General features: G+C 49.7%; 2 protein-coding genes across 3 annotated transcripts; one reads left to right on the forward strand and one right to left on the reverse strand.

Annotated features, from left to right (window-relative positions):
- Window positions 1-1,239: 1,239 nt before the first annotated feature.
- On the reverse strand, window positions 1,240-12,072 carry NT5C3B (5'-nucleotidase, cytosolic IIIB). Of its 2 annotated transcripts, none has more exons than XM_027567788.2 (9): window positions 11,412-12,072; window positions 11,064-11,162; window positions 10,381-10,450; window positions 10,248-10,294; window positions 7,107-7,192; window positions 6,451-6,540; window positions 3,648-3,810; window positions 2,584-2,784; window positions 1,240-1,730 (listed from the first exon to the last, which is right to left on the reverse strand). In XM_027567788.2, exons 1-9 carry the CDS (start codon window positions 11,421-11,423, stop codon window positions 1,596-1,598), a joined length of 903 nt encoding a protein of 300 aa, XP_027423589.1. In that variant the 5' UTR covers window positions 11,424-12,072; the 3' UTR covers window positions 1,240-1,595. The 2 variants fall into 2 exon arrangements, with proteins under 2 accessions (XP_027423589.1, XP_035580611.1); XM_035724718.1 differs by having other exon boundaries at window positions 12,004-12,022.
- Window positions 12,073-12,161: 89 nt separating this feature from the next.
- Window positions 12,162-18,229, forward strand: KLHL10 (kelch like family member 10). Its single transcript, XM_027567787.2, has 5 exons — window positions 12,162-12,494; window positions 15,053-15,542; window positions 16,465-17,082; window positions 17,392-17,541; window positions 17,773-18,229. The coding sequence occupies exons 1-5, from the start codon at window positions 12,301-12,303 to the stop codon at window positions 18,145-18,147; spliced, it is 1,827 nt and encodes a 608-aa protein (XP_027423588.1). The 5' UTR covers window positions 12,162-12,300; the 3' UTR covers window positions 18,148-18,229.
- The last annotated feature ends 89 nt before the right edge of the window (window positions 18,230-18,318 follow it).

The following is an 18,318-nucleotide window of genomic DNA, read 5'->3' on the forward strand; positions in this document are numbered from 1 at the left end:
GGAGGAGTTGCTTCAGCCAGCACCTGCCCAGCTGGACTCTGGCCAGGACAACAAAGATGACCTAAGCCAGGAGAGGACAGACAGGAGAGCGGGGGAGCCTTGGGAGACTGACGGTCCGGGACTCCCCGAACTGACCCACCCCGCACAAGCACCCACTTCTTGCCCAGGATCCCAAGACACGGCTTTTCCCCATGGCCAGTCACGGACACTCCTGGCCCCAAAGCATCCCGAAGGCACTTCGGGGTCTGACAGTGGCTGTGGGCCGGCCTCAGATGGTCACCACCCGCCCCCCAGAAGCGAACAGGCCAGCTCAGAACCAGAGCCTGCGTGCAGGTGGAGGCGAGCAGCAGAAATGCGATGGCATTGGTCAGAAACACTGAAATCTGGCGCCAGCTCCTAGCTATGGCGTGGGACCAAGTTTCTGGTCTTTTCTGAGCCACCTATAGATGAGAACTACACCTACCTTCAGGGCCCTAGTGAAGGAGGCACTGCCGTCCCCTTCAGAGCCTCAGGGAAACGCATGCGCCACAGCCGGGCACGCTTTGCGGGAGGATGAGGGGTGTGTTTCTCTGAGGACAGGCTACAAAATGCCAGGGGAAACTGGTACGTTTCCATTTTTTCTTCAAAAGGTGCCCTAGAGAGAATTCAGCTAGTTCTTGACCATCCAAGTCAACAGGGGAGGGAGAAGGAAAGAAGCTGAAGGAAGCCCAGTGATGCAGGACGACGGAGCAGAGATCACTTCCACTTTACTGTGTCACCGAGTGCCTTCACCCTTCAGGTCCCGGTCTTGACTCCCCTGAAGTCACCCATCTTCGTGGCCCTGGGCCCACATAAGGAAGAGAAGACACAGCAGGAGCCAACGGCACAAGAGATAATCTGCACCCAAATGGATCCCTTTGGGGATCCATCCATAAATAGGGAACTCTTCACACAGGGCTGGCCAGACCCAACTGACCCCAACTGAAGTCCAAGTTTAACAGCTACTTCAGCATCAAGTGAAACCATCCCAGGTCAGAAACGCACCTTTCAACCCCACCTGCCCACCTCGGTCCACAGACATATTTAGGACGTGCTCAGAGGGTCCTGTGAGTGAATTCGGTGTTTTGTATTTTTTTAAGATTTTATTTTCTAAGTCATCTCTACACCCAATGTGGGGCTCGAACTCATAAGCCAGAGATCAAGAGTCAAACACCCCACTGACTGAACCAGCCAGCCCTGCACCCCCCAAATCAGAACAGCTGTTTTTTCCTTTTTTTATTTTGATCTGTTTCACACATTAGATTTGTTTGAAGACTAGCTTCCTGTCTTTAAAAACTGGGCGGGCGGAGAACCCCTGGACTAGTTGGTCCCTAGAGTGCTAACACTCTGTAGGTCCCGTGTTCACCTGGCTGGCCCTCCCATCCGGCAGGGCCTCCCGCCAGCCTCTGGAGACCACCACAGAAGACGCTGGGAGAGGAGGAGGGAGACGGGGCTCGGCAGGTGCCCCCCCCCGGGGCTCCGTGCACACACAGGGAGTAGTAACGCTCCCCGCAGGGCGGCCTCCTGGTGAGGCTCCCCCTCTCCGCAGCCTGCAGCTCCTGGCCCCCCGCCCACGCTCAGGAGCCCTGCATCTCTCTCCAGTCCCCGCAGTGCAGGATGTGCTGCAGCACCCCGTTGACCACGTCCAGCGTCTCGTCCTTCTCCAGCACGATGTCGTAGGAGTCCATGTAGCGCTCCCGCCGCTCTTCCACCTGCCCGGGGAAGGGGGATAGAGTCCCCAGAACGCCCTGACTTCTGCCTCCACCTCTCAGGCACCCGGGGCAGGGGGAGGAGAACATTCGAGTTGCAACTCCCCAAGAGCGGCTCCGGGTTACAGGGACCCGCCCTTTGGATGGCAACAGGCACAGGGTGCCACCATTAACCCTTGGGTCAACGGCAAAAGGAAAGGACGAGAATTAAAATTTAAAAACCAGATGTTACTTCTAATCCATCTGGACTGAATTTGCACAAGTCTCAAGCATTCTGGAGGTCTTTAGCACCTGGTGGCTGGGGCGGGGCGGGGGGAGGGACTGGTAGCCTTCTAACTTGACACCATACTGTGCCCCTTTATGACTGGTGTTTTCACCCATTGGCCTCTGGTCTGTTCTTGTGTTTTCCTTCTCTGAATTGTAAACCCACCTCCTGAATACTGACATCTCCCACTTCAATCATGCCTTACAGGTATGATTGAGGAGGACTGTAATCAGCCCCACCACTTCCTACACTATGTACCATGGGTAGATGAACCTCCTTGCCTCAGTTTCCCCATCTGTAAATTGAGGCATAAGAGGCACCACCTCAAAAGGCTGCTGTAAGGACTAAATGGGTCGATACGCCTGGCACATGGTGAGCACCCAAGAATAAGTGTCTCTGAACTCTGCTGTGGCGCCATGTGCCCAACACAGCCGTCATCACGGTGTCCCTATGAGAATATAGCTTGTGGTTCACCTCTGTGCCCTGGACACTGACCGCGCCCGGCACATAGAGGTGTTCGCGAGGCATTTGTTAACAGGCAGCGAAACAAAAGCGCGCCACTAAGACAGGAAGCCCTGGTCCCACACCTACCTTGTCATTTAAGAAGCCAATCTTGAGAATGTTCTCCACACCAGGAACCCCATCAGCCATAGTGAGGTCCCCCATGGAGTCTCCCAGCAGGAGGATGTTGGTTTTGCCCTGAAGCTGCTGGAAGTACCCAGAGTTCTCACAAACGGAGCTGTTCTTGTTGTATGTGTGTATGAGCTGGCCCTTGAATCCCTGGAGGAAACCCTAAATAATCAAGAGACAGAAGGGCTGCAGGGACCATCCAGAGCCAGTGTCCCACTGTCTCTGTCACAGAGGAAAGGGAATCCCGACAGCCAGAGACATGCCAAAACCTCCTTGCAGTCTAAACTCGGGGCCGGCCAACTAGGTCCTGTAGCCAGATGTGGCCTATTTTTATAAATTCAGTTTGACCGGGACACAGCCAGCCTCATCTGTCATATTGTGTCCACGGTTGCTCTTTTTCCACAGCAGAGCTGAGTAGTTGTGACAGATCAGAGTCCATCCCACAACGTCTAAAATATCTACTACCTGGCCTTTTACAAAAAAGGCGTGTAACCCCTGATTTAAACTCACAAGGACTCTCAGACATCACTGATCAGCCACTCTGGTGGGAGCATGAAGCCGTGACACGAGCACTGCTCAGGCCACACGTGTGCTCACCCTCGGCGGCGGGCGCGGCCTCACCCCCGGTGAGCAGGGGAGAAGTGCAGCCACTGGTGTGAGGGGAAGAAGTCAGAGTGTGGGTGAGTCGGAGCGGCCCACCTCTGGCTCCAGGAAGACAAGTCAAAGTCTAAGCCCTGGAGGACCTAGGACGGCACACGACCTGGGATGGTGACACAGGGCCTGGCTGAACCCTAAATTAGGTACCCCAGGACACTGGGCTGTCAGTCAAACACCAAAGGGCGAGTCCTCCACAGGTAACTGTCTCTGGCGTGCATGAAGAAATAAATAACTGCCCGAGGGCAAGAAGCTAGCACACTTGCCCTCCCTTTTCTCCCCAAGTCAGGCTTCAGGGTTTCGGGTGCTGCCGGAGGGGCTAGTGGTCCCCACCCCTCATCCACTCCCACCCTAGAGGAGATCCGGCTCACATCTTCATCAAAGTCCATGTAGTTTGACACGATGTGGATGTTGGGGTGGAACACTTTCATCTGTCGGATAATCTCCTCCAGGATGTCACCAATGCCCGCGGAAAAGATGAAAAGGGGAATGTTGTTCTGGTAGAGGGTGTTGAAGAACGTCTTGTATCCCTCCCTGAAAACAGATGGATGGATTCCACAATGGCACTGCCTCTGCTCTTGGTCTTTATTTTCTATTGGGGTGATGTATTTTTAAATTTTTTCTTTTTAAAGATTTATTTGGGGGGCGCCTGGGTGGCTCAGTTGGTTAAGCGACTGCCTTCGGCTCAGGTCATGATCCTGGAGTCCCGGGATCGAGTCCCACATCGGGCTCCCTGCTCAGCGAGGAGTCTGCTTCTCCCTCTGCCTCTCCCTTTGCTCCTGCTCTCTTTCTCTCCCTCTCCTGTCTCTCTCACATGCTCTCTTTCTTTCAAATAAATAAATAAAATCTTTAAAAAAATAAAGATTTGTTTATTTGAAGAGAGTGTGTGGGTGGGGAGGGAGGGAGGGGCAGAGAGAGAGAGAGAGAGAGAGAGAGAGAGAGAGAGAGAGAGAGAGTGTCTTAAGCAGATTCCCCACTGAGCACAGAGCCCAGCATGGGGCTCAATCTCAGAACCCTGAGATCACAACCTGAGCCAAAATCAAGAGTCGGAGGCTTAACCGACTGAGCCACCCAGGTGCCCCTAAATTTTTTATTTCTTTCCTTTTTGTTTTTTAAGATCTTTTATTTATTTGAGAGAGAGAGCAAGCAGGGGGAGGGATTGAGGGAGAGGGAGAAGCAGCCTCCCCGCTCAGGAGGGAGCCCGACATGGGGCTCGATCCCAGAACCCTGGGATCATGACCTGAGCCAAAGGCAGACACCTAACCAACTGAGCCACCCAGGCGCAAAAAAAAAAAAAAAACAAAAAAAAAACCCTTTTTTTTTTTTTAAGATTTTATTTATTTATTTGACAGAGACACAGCGAGAGAGGGAACACAAGCAGGGGGAGTGGCAGAGGGAGAGGGAGAAGCAGGCTGCCCTCTAAGCAGGGAGCCCGACGTGGGGCTTGATCCCAGGACCCTGGGATCATGACCTGAGCCGAAGGCAGATGCTTAATGACTGAGCCACACAGGCGCCCCTAAAAACATTTTAAATTGAGGTATAAAATAAATGGTTAACATGCACTAATCTTAAGTGTTCAATTCAGTTAATATTTATATACGTATACCCACATGTAATTACTAACCAGATCAAGGTTCCCTTCCCAACCAATGCCATTCCCCTCCTGTTGTGACTTCATATCACTGCTGATCAGCTTTGCCTATCCTTGAACTTCATATAAATGGGCTATTGTTTGCTTGTTTGTTTCTGCCTTATTTTGCTGGAGCAAAATACAACCAGGTAGCTATCTGGGGCAGCTTCACTGAGGAAACACTCCAACCCCACCCTGGTACTTATTGGGTCTGCACACGTCTCTACTTTCTTGGCTTTTCATGGATCTCCCTAGTTAAAACACCCAATCCTTGAGAGCAGGCAACCATGTTGCCTCCTTCCTCTATGTGACCGCATCCCTCCTCCAGTAAAGAATATGGCAGCAGAACCCTACGACCCAGCAATTGCACTACTGGGTATTTACCCCAAAGATACAAATGTAGTGATCTGAAGGGGTACCTGCACCCCAAGGTTTAGAGCAGCAATGTCCACAATAGCCAAACTATGGAAAGAGCCCAGATGTCCATGGGCGTCTGGGTGGCTCAGTTGGTTAAGCGATTGCCTTTGGCTCAGGTCATGATCCTGGAGTCCTGGGATCGAGTCCCGCATCGGGCTCCCTGCTCAGCGGGGAGTCTGCTTCTCCCTCTGACCCTCCCCCTGTCATGCTCTCTCATTCTCTCTCAAATAAATAAAATCTTAAAAAACAAGAGCCCAGATGTCCATCGACAGATAAATGGATAAAGAAGATGTAGTATATACATACAATGGAATATTACTCAACCATCAAAAAGAATGAAATCTTGCCATTTGGGATGACGTGAATGGAACTAGAGGGTATTATGCTAAGTGAAATAAGTCAATCAGAGAAAGACAATTATCATATGATCTCACTGATATGCGGAATTTAAGAAACAAGGCAGAGGATCATAGGGGAAGAGAAGAAAAAAATAAAATAAGATGAAACCAGAGAGGGAGACAAACCATAAGAGACTCTTCATCTCAGGAAACAAACTGAGGGTTGCTGGAGGGGTGGGGGGTGGGAGGGATGGGGTGGCTGGGTGATGGACATTGGGGAGGGTATATGTTACAATGAGCACTAGGTATTATATACGACTGATGACTCACAGACCTGTACCCCTAAAACAAATAAAACAGTATATGCTAATTAAAAGAAGAAGAAGAATACGCCAGCAGACAGACCAGAACCGGGAGGCCACTGATGATCAAGGACCCCAGGCCAGCCAGCTCCCACGTCTGGGTTAATCCAGAACACCAGTCATCATGGTGACCCCAAAGTCTTTTTACCACTGGAGAAAGTAAGTTAGACGCTGTCTGTTTTGGGAGATGAAGCCTTGGTCATATTCATACTACATCCACTAGCAGCAGACAGCTTCCTAGGAAGCACCCAAGGGTGAGAAATCCTTTAGCTGTATTCAGAGAGGAAAAGCAAGACCTTCTTCACATCAGCCACTTACGGTGCTTTGTCTCTTCTGACTCCCCTAGCAACTAACTCCCCTCCACTCCTTCCCAGCCTCTTTTTGTGAGCAAACCAGTTTCAAATGTTTTCCAGAGCAAGAAGCTTACCTAAGCATTGCATTGGACTCTCTAACCACCTGGGCAATCTGAACCTTCTGAATCTTCTGTTGGCACAGGAGATCGTGTGCTTTGGTCCACCTAGAAATAGACACCCCACAAAAGCCCAAATTCCGATCACTAAGGAGGAAAGCGTCCTTTCCCTTTTTAGGGCCAAGTCCCCTCTGGCAAGATTAATGGAGGTCTCAGCCTTTTCCACCAAGCCACTTCCTGAAGGACTCCGGCTGTCCTTAAAAGGAAGAGGTGAGAAAGCCATACCCCAGCCACAGGAACAAGAACTGGGTGAGCTAACTGCTGAAGTCAAAGCTCTTCTGAATCCCTCCCTCGGTGACCCCATGTTCTGGAGAAGTGGGGCTCTGTCCCCTATAGGACATGCTGGTTCCTATAGGAGAGTTATCTCCCCAAAGCACTTATTCCCCCAAACCAAGGGGCTTCTACCTCCTTCCAAGGATTCTCACTGGGCCCCCACTCTAGCAGTAGCCACAAGTAGCCCCTCTGTGGCTAGACAGTTGGTTCTAATAGGTGGGCCAGGGGATTTCAGTAAGGTAAGGGGGCCTACCACCTCATTCAAGCTCAGGAAAAACATACCCCCTCCTGGACCAGTCCATTGTGGAGGCCAGGAGCGGTTCAAAACCACCATCACTTACCATTCCACCATATGAGGTAACTTCTCTTTGATGGTCCGGTGCGGGTCAATCTCAATTGGGTAATAGTGGTGAAGGAGTGCTTTGAGCTGGGACATCCAAATGAAGAGAAAAACTGTTAGTCCGCGTCAAGTTTTCCCCAGCGAAGTCCCACAGTTTAGTGTGAGAAAATAATTACCTAGAAGATGCAACTCTGTGTTAGGGAGCAACTGACATGCAGAGCTGGTCAGCCCTTCATACGCACCCTCGGAGTGTGAGGTCTAAGAATTAATAAAGATCTTTTGCTATCAGGTCATAAATTACTGGGATTTTGTTGTTATTCACTACTTCAGTCAGCAGGGCTTAACCAATAAGAAGGGATTAATGCCGTATTTCCCAAAATGGGGTACAATTTTCTCAGGGGTAGGCAAAGTAACTTTAGGGGGCACATGGATAAACACTTTTCATTTTAGTAGCTTTGGATTCATTTTAATGCATATTAAGAAAAAAAAAACTAGGGGCACCTGGGTGGCTCAGTCGTTAAGCATCTGCCTTCAGCTCAGGTCATGATCCCAGGGTCCTGGGATCGAGCCCCACACTGGGCTCCCTGCCAGGCAGGAAGCCTGCTTCTCCCTCTCCCACTCCCCCAGCTTGTGTTCCTTCTCTCACTGTGTCTCTCTCTGTCAAATAAATAAATAAAATCTTAAAAAAAAAAAAAAGAAAGAAAAGAAAACTAGCACATCAAATTCATGCTTTCACAAAGATTGTTTCCTTTCTAATTGCATTCAGATTTTTAAAAATATTTTATTTATTTATTTGGCACAGAGAGAGAGAGAGTACACAAACAGGGGGAGCAGCAGGCAGAGGGAGAGGGAGAAGCAGACTCCCCATGGAGCAAGGAGCCCCATGCGGGACTCGATCCCAGGACCCCGGGATCATGACCTGAGCCGAAGGCAGATCCTCAATTGACTGAGCCACCCAGGCACCCCGCATTCAGATTTTTAATAGTAACCCAACTTTAAGTAAAATATGTAGTAAAAATCACCCTAATAGATATGGCAAAAATCATGAAAGTGGAAGTAGAAAAATCATGGAAGTGAGTTTGGGACCCAGCATGTTAGTGGATAACCATCACAACACCAACATTGAGTAAACCACTTCACAAGCATCCGCATGTACCTCCTCCTGCTAAGATTTCCTTCCACGTCTGGGGAGACCGCTTCAGCGACCATGTGTCACACAGGACCAGTCAGTAACAGCGCCCAATAAAAATGGGAACTGATTGGGTAAAGAATTTTAACTTTAATATATGCACAGTCTCAGAATATTATGAGATCAAATGTGGAGTCCCTGACCATGGGTCCAAAAGAGAGTTAAAGGCAAAGATCACACACTGACAAAGGGAGAAAGCTCCTGAAATGTATTAAGATTCTCAATGTGTGTGTTTGGGGGGAGGGGGGGCGGTGAGAGCATTTTTCTAAAAAGTGTAAGAGAATTCAACAGAAGAATATACTTTCTTTTTAAAGATTTTATTTATTTATTTGAGAGAGAGAGAATGGGGGGGAGAGAGAGAGAGAGAGAGAGAGAGAGAGAGAGCGAGCACATGAGAGGGTCAGAGGGAGAAGCAGACTCCCTGCTGAGCAGGGAGCCTGATGCGGAACTCATCCCAGGACTCCAGGATCATGACCTGAGCTGAAGGCAGTCACTTAACTAACTGAGCCACCCAGGCGCCCCAAGAATATACTTTTTTAAAAAGAAAAAAGATTTCATGCATAAACTTTGCTGTTATTAATTTTTTTTTTTCGGGAGCTCATCAACACCCAGAATCTTAGTTTGCCCTAGCTTCATTATCCTAGAGCAGGCACCCAAACCTGCAGTCTTACTCCTGGATGCAGCTTTCTGGAAGCTGATAAGACAGGTATGTGAGGAACCACTAACAGTGACTTACCAAAGGCAATCAATTAGTCCTGGCACCAGAACTTACATTAAGCTAAAAGTGCATCTCCAGAGAGACAGGTTTTAGAGATGTAAGAGCTATCTATAATTTGTTGCCCATCTTTTTTTTTAATTTTATTTTATTTATTTATTTGACAGTGAGATAGAGCACAGGTAGGCAGAGCGGCAGGCAGAAGGAGAGGGAGAAGCAGGCTCTCCGCTGAGCAGGGAGCCCGATGCGGGACTCGATCCCAGGACCCTGGGATCATGACCTGAGCCGAAGTAACCATGACAGAGTATTGAAAGAGCTGACCAAGATGACAGACTGACGGACCGCTTAGTATGTGATTTAATGAATTTCATAACGAAGTGAAACTAAATGATATAGTTATTCAGCAGAAAGAGCTCAGCAAACTGCAGAGAAACGTGCAACCAGCACGGCTCTCCTCTGGCAAAGAGGACAGAACGTGGAGCGAAGTAAAATGAACTCCAAGGCTGCAGGATTTATAATATTCGTATGTATCTCATGGAAATGGGTGTTATCATATATTGACATTAATTCAGAAGTCTTTCTTGATACCTGTTACCTTGCCAAAAAATTACATATTTTTTAAAAGACTTATTTATTTATTTTGGCGGGGGGAGGTGTGCAGGGGGAGGATCAGAGAGAGAGGGAAAGAATCTCAAGCAAACTCCCTGCTGAGCAAGGAGCCCCTCACCGGGCCCAATCCCAGATCCCACCACCCTGAGCTAAAACCAAGGGTCTGACGCTCACTCCACTGAGCCTCCCAGGTGCACCCCCCCAAATTATATTATTAAAGAAATAGCATAATGTAGTGAAAAGAGTTTGGGACGGAATCGGATCTATGGGAAAGCCAAGCTCTGTGTGTCTTGCCTGTATGACCCTTGAAGGAGTTGCTTAGACTCTTCAAGTGGTTCTAGCCACCCCTGGGAGTTGCTGGAGGGTTAAAGAGCAAATGCTGAAGTCTCTTGTAAACTCTGTAGCTAGTAGTATGCTTAACACCCATATTCTAACCACCAGTTGTCACATGTCCTGAACAAAAAGGAAACACTGCCCCAGTGAGACTAGGTCCACCTGAACATAAGAACAACAATTTTTAAAAATATTAATCTTCTAAGGTCTCTATCCTGGAATCTTTGGTCCTAACCAATAACTATCTGAAGTAGTCCATAAAAGCCATCTCTGAGCAAAGAAGGGGAGTAACCCACCTCATTCTGGCACTCCTCACTGATGATCTTGCTGTTATCCAGGATGTCTGCAAAAACACAAAACTCCTTTCATTTGCCACTTAGAAGCCACCAGCTTGTCAAGCCCACCAAAGCAAGCTAGTATGTGACTTACTGTAAGAAGAAGGGCATCGCTTTCCATTGTATGCAAACCTGCTCAAGGTCATGTCAAAATCAGAAATGACCTAAAATGCAAAAGAGAGATGCTATCCATACAGGCTCCTTCCGGTGTGGCCCTGCGGGGGCGGGGGGGGGGGGGTTATGAAAGGCAAGCCAGCTCAGTAGCCAGCCAGTGCAGGAGTTAGGAAAGGCCGGCGGGGCAGTCGGGGGTGGGGGGGGGGGGGGCGGTGGGCACGACATGGACGAATCGTAGTTAGTAGAACCCCAGTTGGTAGTAGCGCGCTAAGCCTGAGGTCGCCCAGTCTCTTGCGGGTCTCTGGCAGAGTGGGGACTGAAAAATCAGGACCCCCTCTGACTCTCAGCCTTGCCATCTCATTGCCTTGGGTCCCTTCCAAGGTGACCCATCTCCACATCTGCAACTTCCTGGGGAGCCCCGCCCCAGGGTCTGGTGCTTTCCACCTAGTAAGAGGAAGCAGCAGCTGGTCATGACTGACAAATTTGGAAATGTAGGTTTTCCGGCAGGTGGGCTCTAACGCAGGGCAATCAGGAGGAGCAACCTGCTTGCACTCAGGCCGCTGGCCATTTCTAGGGGCTCAGGGCCGGCAGCGTCCGCGGCAGCGCGGGCAGGCCCCTTGGGCGGGTCACCTCCCCAGCCGCCCCACCTCACCCGGGCCGTACCTGCAAGCGGTCTCCCCCGCCCCTGCGGAGGGCGCCCACGATCTCCTGCACCCGCCCGGGCTGCCGCATCAGGACCGTGGCCTTCATCAGGGTGCTCACCTGTCCCGAGACCCGAGAGAAGCGCTGACCCCGGCGCCGCGCTGGGCTCAGCGGGAGCCCGGGGCCGGCTCCGCAGCCCTGCGAGGCCGGGCCGGGACGCACGGGGCGCGCGGAGGGGGGGTGCTCCGGACCAGCCCGGGGCGCCTACTGGTCGGGGTGGCGCGGCGGGGCCCAGGCGGCCCGCTGGGGGCCTCGGAGTGCCCCGGGGGTCGGGGCCCGCCCCACGTCGGACGCTTCCTCCCGCCTCACCTCCTCCGCCATGGCGCTCGCGGCCGGGACGACGGCGCCGGGACAACGACCTCCCCGCGGCCGCACTGCGCAGGCGTCGCCCGCAGCCAGGGAGTCGGGTGGACCGCGGGCCCGGGGACCGGGCGGCGGGCGGGGCCGGGAGAAGGCGGCGCCCGCGCTGGGCAAGATCCCGGCTGCGGGCTCTGTGTTGAGGAGGGTGAGGGTTCCAAGAGTTGGGGTTACCGGGTGCCACCGTCGAGAGCAAAAGCCCTGGCCAGGGGGGTCATTTCCAGACGTAAAGTTTGCATGACAAAGCCCGCAGGAAGGGAAGGGAGATGGAAAACATCCAGAAGGGGCTTAACTGGGCCCACTCCTCATCCCAGAAGAAAATGAGCGACTAACAAGTCCGCGGGGCAGGAAGGCCCTGGACAGCTGGGCCAGCGTGAACTCTAATCGGCTTTCCTTCCTTCTGCCTCCTCTGACTTGGTTTCCTTGAATTCAGTGTCTGGGGAGCCAAGTGCCCAGCAGTGGAAGAAGGCGGATGATGCTACACGGATAGAGAACTGGGCAAATGAAGACGGCAGCAACAGCTAGAATGGATAAAAACTCTTACATGGTGTTGGTGGTCACAGTCCTGCTCCAGATTCAAGGGCTTGGAAGGTGTGGGGTGGTCTTCAGCCTGATTGTGGGGGAGGGGAGAAGGAAGGAGGACAGGTGAGTTCCAGAACCTGAGAGCACAATCCTGAGAGTGATCTCACTGCAGGCCCAGGATTCTGGAACTTGGGCTGCCTGAAGGGCCCTACATGAAAGATGTAGTAGGGAAAAGGAGCGACAGCAGGCTAAAGGGGCCCCCCACAACCCTCCCCGACGCCCTAAGAGAGCAGCCTCTCTCCGCTGGTCCCAGGGTGCCATGGAGATGGAGAGCGCGGCGGCCTCCACGCGTTTCCACCAGCCTCACATGGAGAGGAAGATGAGTGCGATGACCTGTGAGATCTTCAACGAGCTTAGGCTAGAGGGCAAGCTCTGTGATGTGGTCGTCAAGGTCAATGGCTTTGAGTTCAATGCCCACAAGAACATCCTCTGTAGCTGCAGTTCCTACTTTAGGTATAACAGGGTTGCCAAACTAAGCCAAAGGGGGACTTGGGCTCATTCTGAGACATTTTGGTTCATTTCATGTTTCCCACCCCATCGTCGTAAGTTAGGGACACTGTCAAATCTGTGGGCTCCTCTAGCCTGGCTCCTTTGTCTTCTGAAGAGGCACAACTAGGGCCGGAGCCGCCTCTCTGCTTTTCCACTGGATTTCAACCAACTGTTGGTGGGCCAGGTGCTTTTCTCCTTTGATTCTCACCCAAACCAATGTTCGGGAAGGTTGGACACCCATACTGGATTTCCTACTTAAACCTAGATGACAGTGCCACCTCAGCCACCCCTTGTGCCCCTATCCCAGTAGAGACTATCTCAAACAGGGTGATGAATTAACAAGGATTGAGCAGATGGGAAGGAGGATGCGGGAAAGCACCAAGGAAGTGTTTATTGGAAGATAAAGGGAGTTTGGGTCACAACCACTGTGACTCAGGAAGTGGCAGAGATATTTTGTTCATGAGCTGAAAATGTTTGAGTTATCAGTTCCAACGAACATGATACATGTCTCCCATCTGTTGCTAAAAATTCTCATTCACCTAGACCTGCAACAGGGTCTACAAAAAGACCAGATAGTATTTTAAGCCTTGCAGGCCATACAGCCTCTGCCACAACGACTGCACGCTGCCTTTATAGTGGGAGAGCAGCTGTAGACAATACTAACTGAGACGGCATGGCTGTGTTCCAATAAAATGATTCATGGATGCTGAAATGTGAATTATAATCCAGGTGTCACAAAATCTATTTTTTCCCCCACTTTTAAAAATGTAAAAAACAGGGGCATCTGGGTGGTTCAGTCAGTTAAGCGGTTAAACTATTGATCTCAGCTCAGGTCATGACCTCAGGGTCGTGAGATGGAGCCCTGCATTGGGCTCCACTCTAGGCATGGTGCCTACTTAAGATTCTCTTCCTCTCCCTTGGTTCCCCGCACCCCCACTCTCTCGCTCTAAAAAAAAAAAAAAGGTAAAAACACTTTTAGCTTGTAGGTGGCACAAAAACAAGAGGTGGGCCAAATCTGGCCCAGAGGCTGTAGGCTTGCAGACCCCTGCTCTAGAGAAGAATCTGATTTCCAAGGCCATATTCCCTTAAACCATCTAGAAAAAGGAAGCAAAAATTTGTTAGGGCAGGTCCTTCCGTCTTTTTCAACACCTAAAAAAGTACCTAGGTATACAGTGGGAGCCCAATAAATAGTTCTGGAATAGTACACTGTCAATAATTATTTATTGAGTGCCTATTTTGTGACAGGCACTATCCGAGGTACTAGAAATAAAACAATGAGTAAAAAGATAAACATTTGTGTTCTCATGAAGTTTACCTTCTAGTAGGAGGAATAGGTATTCAATAAATAAAAAACATAGCAGATCGTAAGTGCTTGGGGGGCGGAAAGGAAGGTAGGGAGATTTTATTTATTTATATTTAAAGATATTATTTATTTATGAGAGAGAGCGAGCACGCACAAGCAGTGGGAAGAGGCAGAGGGAGAAGCAGACTCCCCGCTGAGCAGGGAGCCTGATTCGGGACTCAATCCCAGGACGCTGGGATCATGACCTGAGCCGAAGGCAGACGCTTAACCGACTGAGCCATCCAGGCACACCAGGTAGGGAGATTTTAAACAGGAAGGTGGCGATTTTAAATAGGATGGTTTCTGACAAAGTGACATTTGAGCAAAGACTTTAAGGGGGAGGTGGGAGTGAGAAATATGGAGATCTGCAGCGGGGAGCCTTCCAGGCAGAGGCAACAGCATGTACAAAGGACCAAAAATGAAGCACCTCTGGTATATTCAAGGAAAGCAAGGCTGGTGGGACTGGAACGGAATGAGGGGGACGGTGGGAGGAGGTGGCCAGAGAGGTATTACTGGTCCAGACCTCAGAGGACTTTGTACTCCCTGGCAAGCACTTTGTATTTTACTCTGAGCAAGAAGGGATGTCAGCGGAAGGTTTTCAGTGGAAGGGGTACGTAAACTCATAAGGTAGTTGGGGTCTGAATGTAAACTCTGGCAGTATCAAGGGCAGAAGCAGGGGCATCAGAAGCTTACCCCCAATCATCTAGGCTGGAGATGGTGGTGGCTTGGACTAAAGAGGTAGCAGTAAGAGGTGAGGAGTGATCAGATTCTAGGTGTGTGTTGACTGAATGGTACTTATTTAAAAAAGCGTATTGCTCAAGTTTAACTTCCTTAAGTAAGGTTGAGGTAGAAGAGACCTAGGTCTTACTCCTGGCTCTAGATCCCAATTTTTCCACCCACCAAACAGGGAAAAGTTCTAGTTATCATGAGGATAAGAAGAAGAGTGACCAAAGTCAAAGTTCTTGACAAGGTTCTCTTGCCCACTGTATAAAGCACATAGCCTACCCTCCCCCTCCCCTCCCCCATGCCAATTTATTTCCAGCATACTCACCGTGCACTATTTGGGAAATGTCCAGACTCTCCTCGACCAAAGAAGGTGGGGCGGGGGGGGGGGGGGGGGAGAAGCTGGCAAACTGGAGAGAAATGTTTCAGTGGCTGCTAGTTTCTTTCTTTCTTCCAGAGCTTTGTTTACCAGTGGCTGGAACAACACTGAAAAGAAGGTATACAACATTCCTGGCATTTCCCCTGACATGATGAAGCTAATTATTGAATATGCATACACCCGGACCGTCCCTATCACACCGGACAACGTGGAGAAGCTGCTGGCTGCCGCAGACCAATTCAACATCATGGGTATTGTCAGGGGTTGCTGTGAGTTCCTCAAGTCGGAGCTGTGTTTGGATAACTGTATCGGCATCTGCAAGTTCACGGACTACTACTACTGTCCCGAGCTGAGGCAGAAGGCCTACATGTTCATACTGCACAACTTTGAGGAGATGGTGAAAGTCTCAGCCGAGTTTTTAGAGCTCTCAGTCACTGAACTGAAGGATATCATTGAGAAAGATGAGCTCAACGTCAAACAAGAAGATGCTGTATTTGAGGCCATTTTAAAATGGATTTCTCATGACCCCCAAAATAGGAAGCAGCATATTTCAGTTTTGCTTCCCAAGGTCAAGTTTAGTTCTTTTTTGTGGGATGCTTAATTGCTCATGTTCGGTTCATTTACCCCGGAGGGACTGTGCGAAGAGCCATATTCAGATGTTTGGCAGCTTCTGGGGCTGTATTTACATACACTTATATAGAAGGCATCTCTTAATCTTTGGAATTTTGCAGTTTTTCTTTCTTGACATTGCTAGTTCCTTCTCCTCCACTTACATTCTTTGACCAAAATTCTCCCTAGCAGCGGGGGAAGGAGATGGCAAGGCCTTCAAAAGAATTTTATTTTATTTTATTTTTTTAAAGATTTTATTTATTTATTTGACAGAGAGAGAGAGACAGTGAGAGAGGGAACAGAAGCAGGGGGAGTGGGAGAGGGAGAAGCAGGCTTCCCGCCGAGCAGGGAGCCCGATGCGGGGCTCGATCCCCAGGACCCTGAGATCATGACCTGAGCCGAAGGCAGTTGCTCAACCAACTGAGCCACCCAGGCGCCCCCCTTCAAAAGAATTTTAAAGGGCCCTCCTTTCAACCATTTTTATTCTGTGAGTTTCCCCAAATCCCAGGTAGAAGTGGGATAGAACACCAAACAGTACTATACACGATTACAGCCATTTGGCACTAATCTGTGTTATTTTATACAGAGAAACATAGATGTTCAATGACTGAACAATCACCCCAGCCTTCTCTGGTCTAACAGTACTGCTCAGTGGCCAAGGAAGAGGCTAGCTCTGTGATCATTTGAGGTGCCATCTAGCTCATTCTCAGCATCCAAATGTATACCACCTCCGAAAAGCAAGTATTTAAACTGTGAGCTGTAAATTTCAAACACAAAATATGATACTGCTGCCATTCAAAATCAGACTGTAAATGGGGACTTGTGGATATGGGTTTTCCAGGTACCCTCACCTCATCTGACTTTCTGTATTTCTTTCTTAGGTTCGCCTGGCCCTAATGCATGCTGAGTACTTCATGAACAATGTGAAGATGAACGACTATGTCAAAGACAGTGAGGAATGCAAGCCAGTCATCATCAATGCCCTAAAGGCCATGTATGACCTCAACATGAATGGACCCTCGAATTCTGACTTCACCAACCCACTCACCAGGCCCCGTCTGCCCTATGCCATCCTATTTGCAATTGGTGGCTGGAGCGGTGGGAGCCCCACCAATGCCATTGAGGCATACGATGCTCGGGCAGACAGATGGGTGAATGTCACTTGTGAGGAAGAGAGTCCCCGTGCCTACCATGGGGCGGCCTACTTGAAAGGCTACATTTATATCATTGGGGGGTTCGATAGTGTAGACTATTTCAATAGCGTTAAGCGTTTTGACCCAGTCAAGAAAACATGGCATCAGGTGGCCCCGATGCACTCCCGACGTTGCTACGTCAGCGTGACAGTCCTCAGCAATTTTATATACGCCATGGGAGGATTTGATGGCTATGTGCGTCTCAACACTGCTGAACGATACGAGCCGGAGACCAACCAGTGGACGCTCATTGCCCCTATGCACGAGCAGAGGAGCGACGCGAGTGCCACAACACTGTACGGGAAGGTAGGAATGGGGAGGGGGGAGAACATGCCCAGAAGTAATGCTCTTCTTTGTTTTCTGGAGGGCGGATGGAAAATAGAAGAGGCAGTCCTCACTTTGCAAGACTAACTCCACCCTCAAATGATAAAAGTGGCCCTTTTTAACTGTCCTTTAAAATTTTACTCATTAAAAAGCGATGTACGCACACATGGGAAAAAAGAAACTGGACAGACTGGTATCAGAAGGGTCACCTCGTTACCACCATATACACACCCGTTCTTTCTGCTCCCCAGAGGGAATGATTTCGATAACCTTGAGCCTCTCTTCACACAGGTCTACATATGTGGTGGTTTTAACGGAAATGAGTGTCTGTTTACAGCGGAAGTGTACAACACTGAGAGTAATCAGTGGACAGTCATAGCACCCATGAGAAGCAGGAGGAGTGGAATAGGCGTAATTGCTTATGGAGAACATGTATATGCGGTGAGTTTATCTTGTACCACACAAAAACGATAACCCTCGATTTTTTGTTCGCAAATAGGTTTACACTATTATTGGTAAGCATTTGAAAAGCATTTTTTTCCCCATGGAAAATAGTGGAAAGAGGGAGGTATGAAATCACTGGTTCCCCCACCCCACCCCCAAAGGCAACCTCTTCCTCCGTGCACACAAGCCATGGCTAACAGTCAACCATGTTTCCCTTGCTGTCCATAGGTGGGTGGCTTTGATGGAGCAAATCGACTTAGGAGTGCAGAAGCCTACAGCCCAGTGGCTAATACTTGGCGCACAATCCCCACTATGTTTAATCCTCGTAGCAATTTTGGCATCGAGGTGGTAGATGACCTCTTGTTTGTGGTGGGCGGCTTTAATGGCTTCACTACCACCTTTAATGTGGAGTGCTATGACGAAAAGACGGACGAGTGGTATGACGCCCATGACATGAGCATCTACCGCAGCGCTCTGAGCTGCTGTGTGGTGCCAGGGCTGGCCAACGTGGGGGAATATGCAGCTAGACGGGACAACTTCACAGGATTAGCACTGCGAGATGAAGTAAAGTACTCCGCTTCGACAAGTACCCTACCTGTATGAGCCTCTTCATTTTAGCTAATAAAGAGTCTAAGCAATAAGAATTACTTCTTTTTTTAAATAAATGTAGTGTTTAAACTTTTAAGAGTACTGGAAAATGTTCAACTTAAGGGAGCCAAGGGTTGGATGAATGAGGGAGTAAGAGGGAAGGAAGAAAGCATTTATATCAACAGC

This window comes from Zalophus californianus, chromosome 16 (genome assembly GCF_009762305.2).
Source record: "Zalophus californianus isolate mZalCal1 chromosome 16, mZalCal1.pri.v2, whole genome shotgun sequence".
Classification (NCBI taxonomy): Eukaryota; Metazoa; Chordata; class Mammalia; order Carnivora; family Otariidae; genus Zalophus; species Zalophus californianus.

Bases quoted from the DNA above. Each gene is read 5' to 3' on its own strand.
- NT5C3B (XM_027567788.2), bottom strand. The intron at 10,295-10,380 runs GTAAGTCACATA...GTGTTTTTGCAG, and splicing joins GCGATGCCCTTCTTCTTACA to ACATCCTGGATAACAGCAAG. The intron at 6,541-7,106 runs GTAAGTGATGGT...GTCTATTTCTAG, and splicing joins TTACCTCATATGGTGGAATG to GTGGACCAAAGCACACGATC.
- KLHL10 (XM_027567787.2), top strand. From the start codon at position 12,301: ATGGAGATGGAGAGCGCGGCGGCCTCCACGCGTTTCCACCAGCCTCAC. The intron at 12,495-15,052 runs GTATAACAGGGT...TCTTTCTTCCAG, and splicing joins AGCTGCAGTTCCTACTTTAG to AGCTTTGTTTACCAGTGGCT. The intron at 15,543-16,464 runs GTCAAGTTTAGT...TTTCTTTCTTAG, and splicing joins TTTCAGTTTTGCTTCCCAAG to GTTCGCCTGGCCCTAATGCA.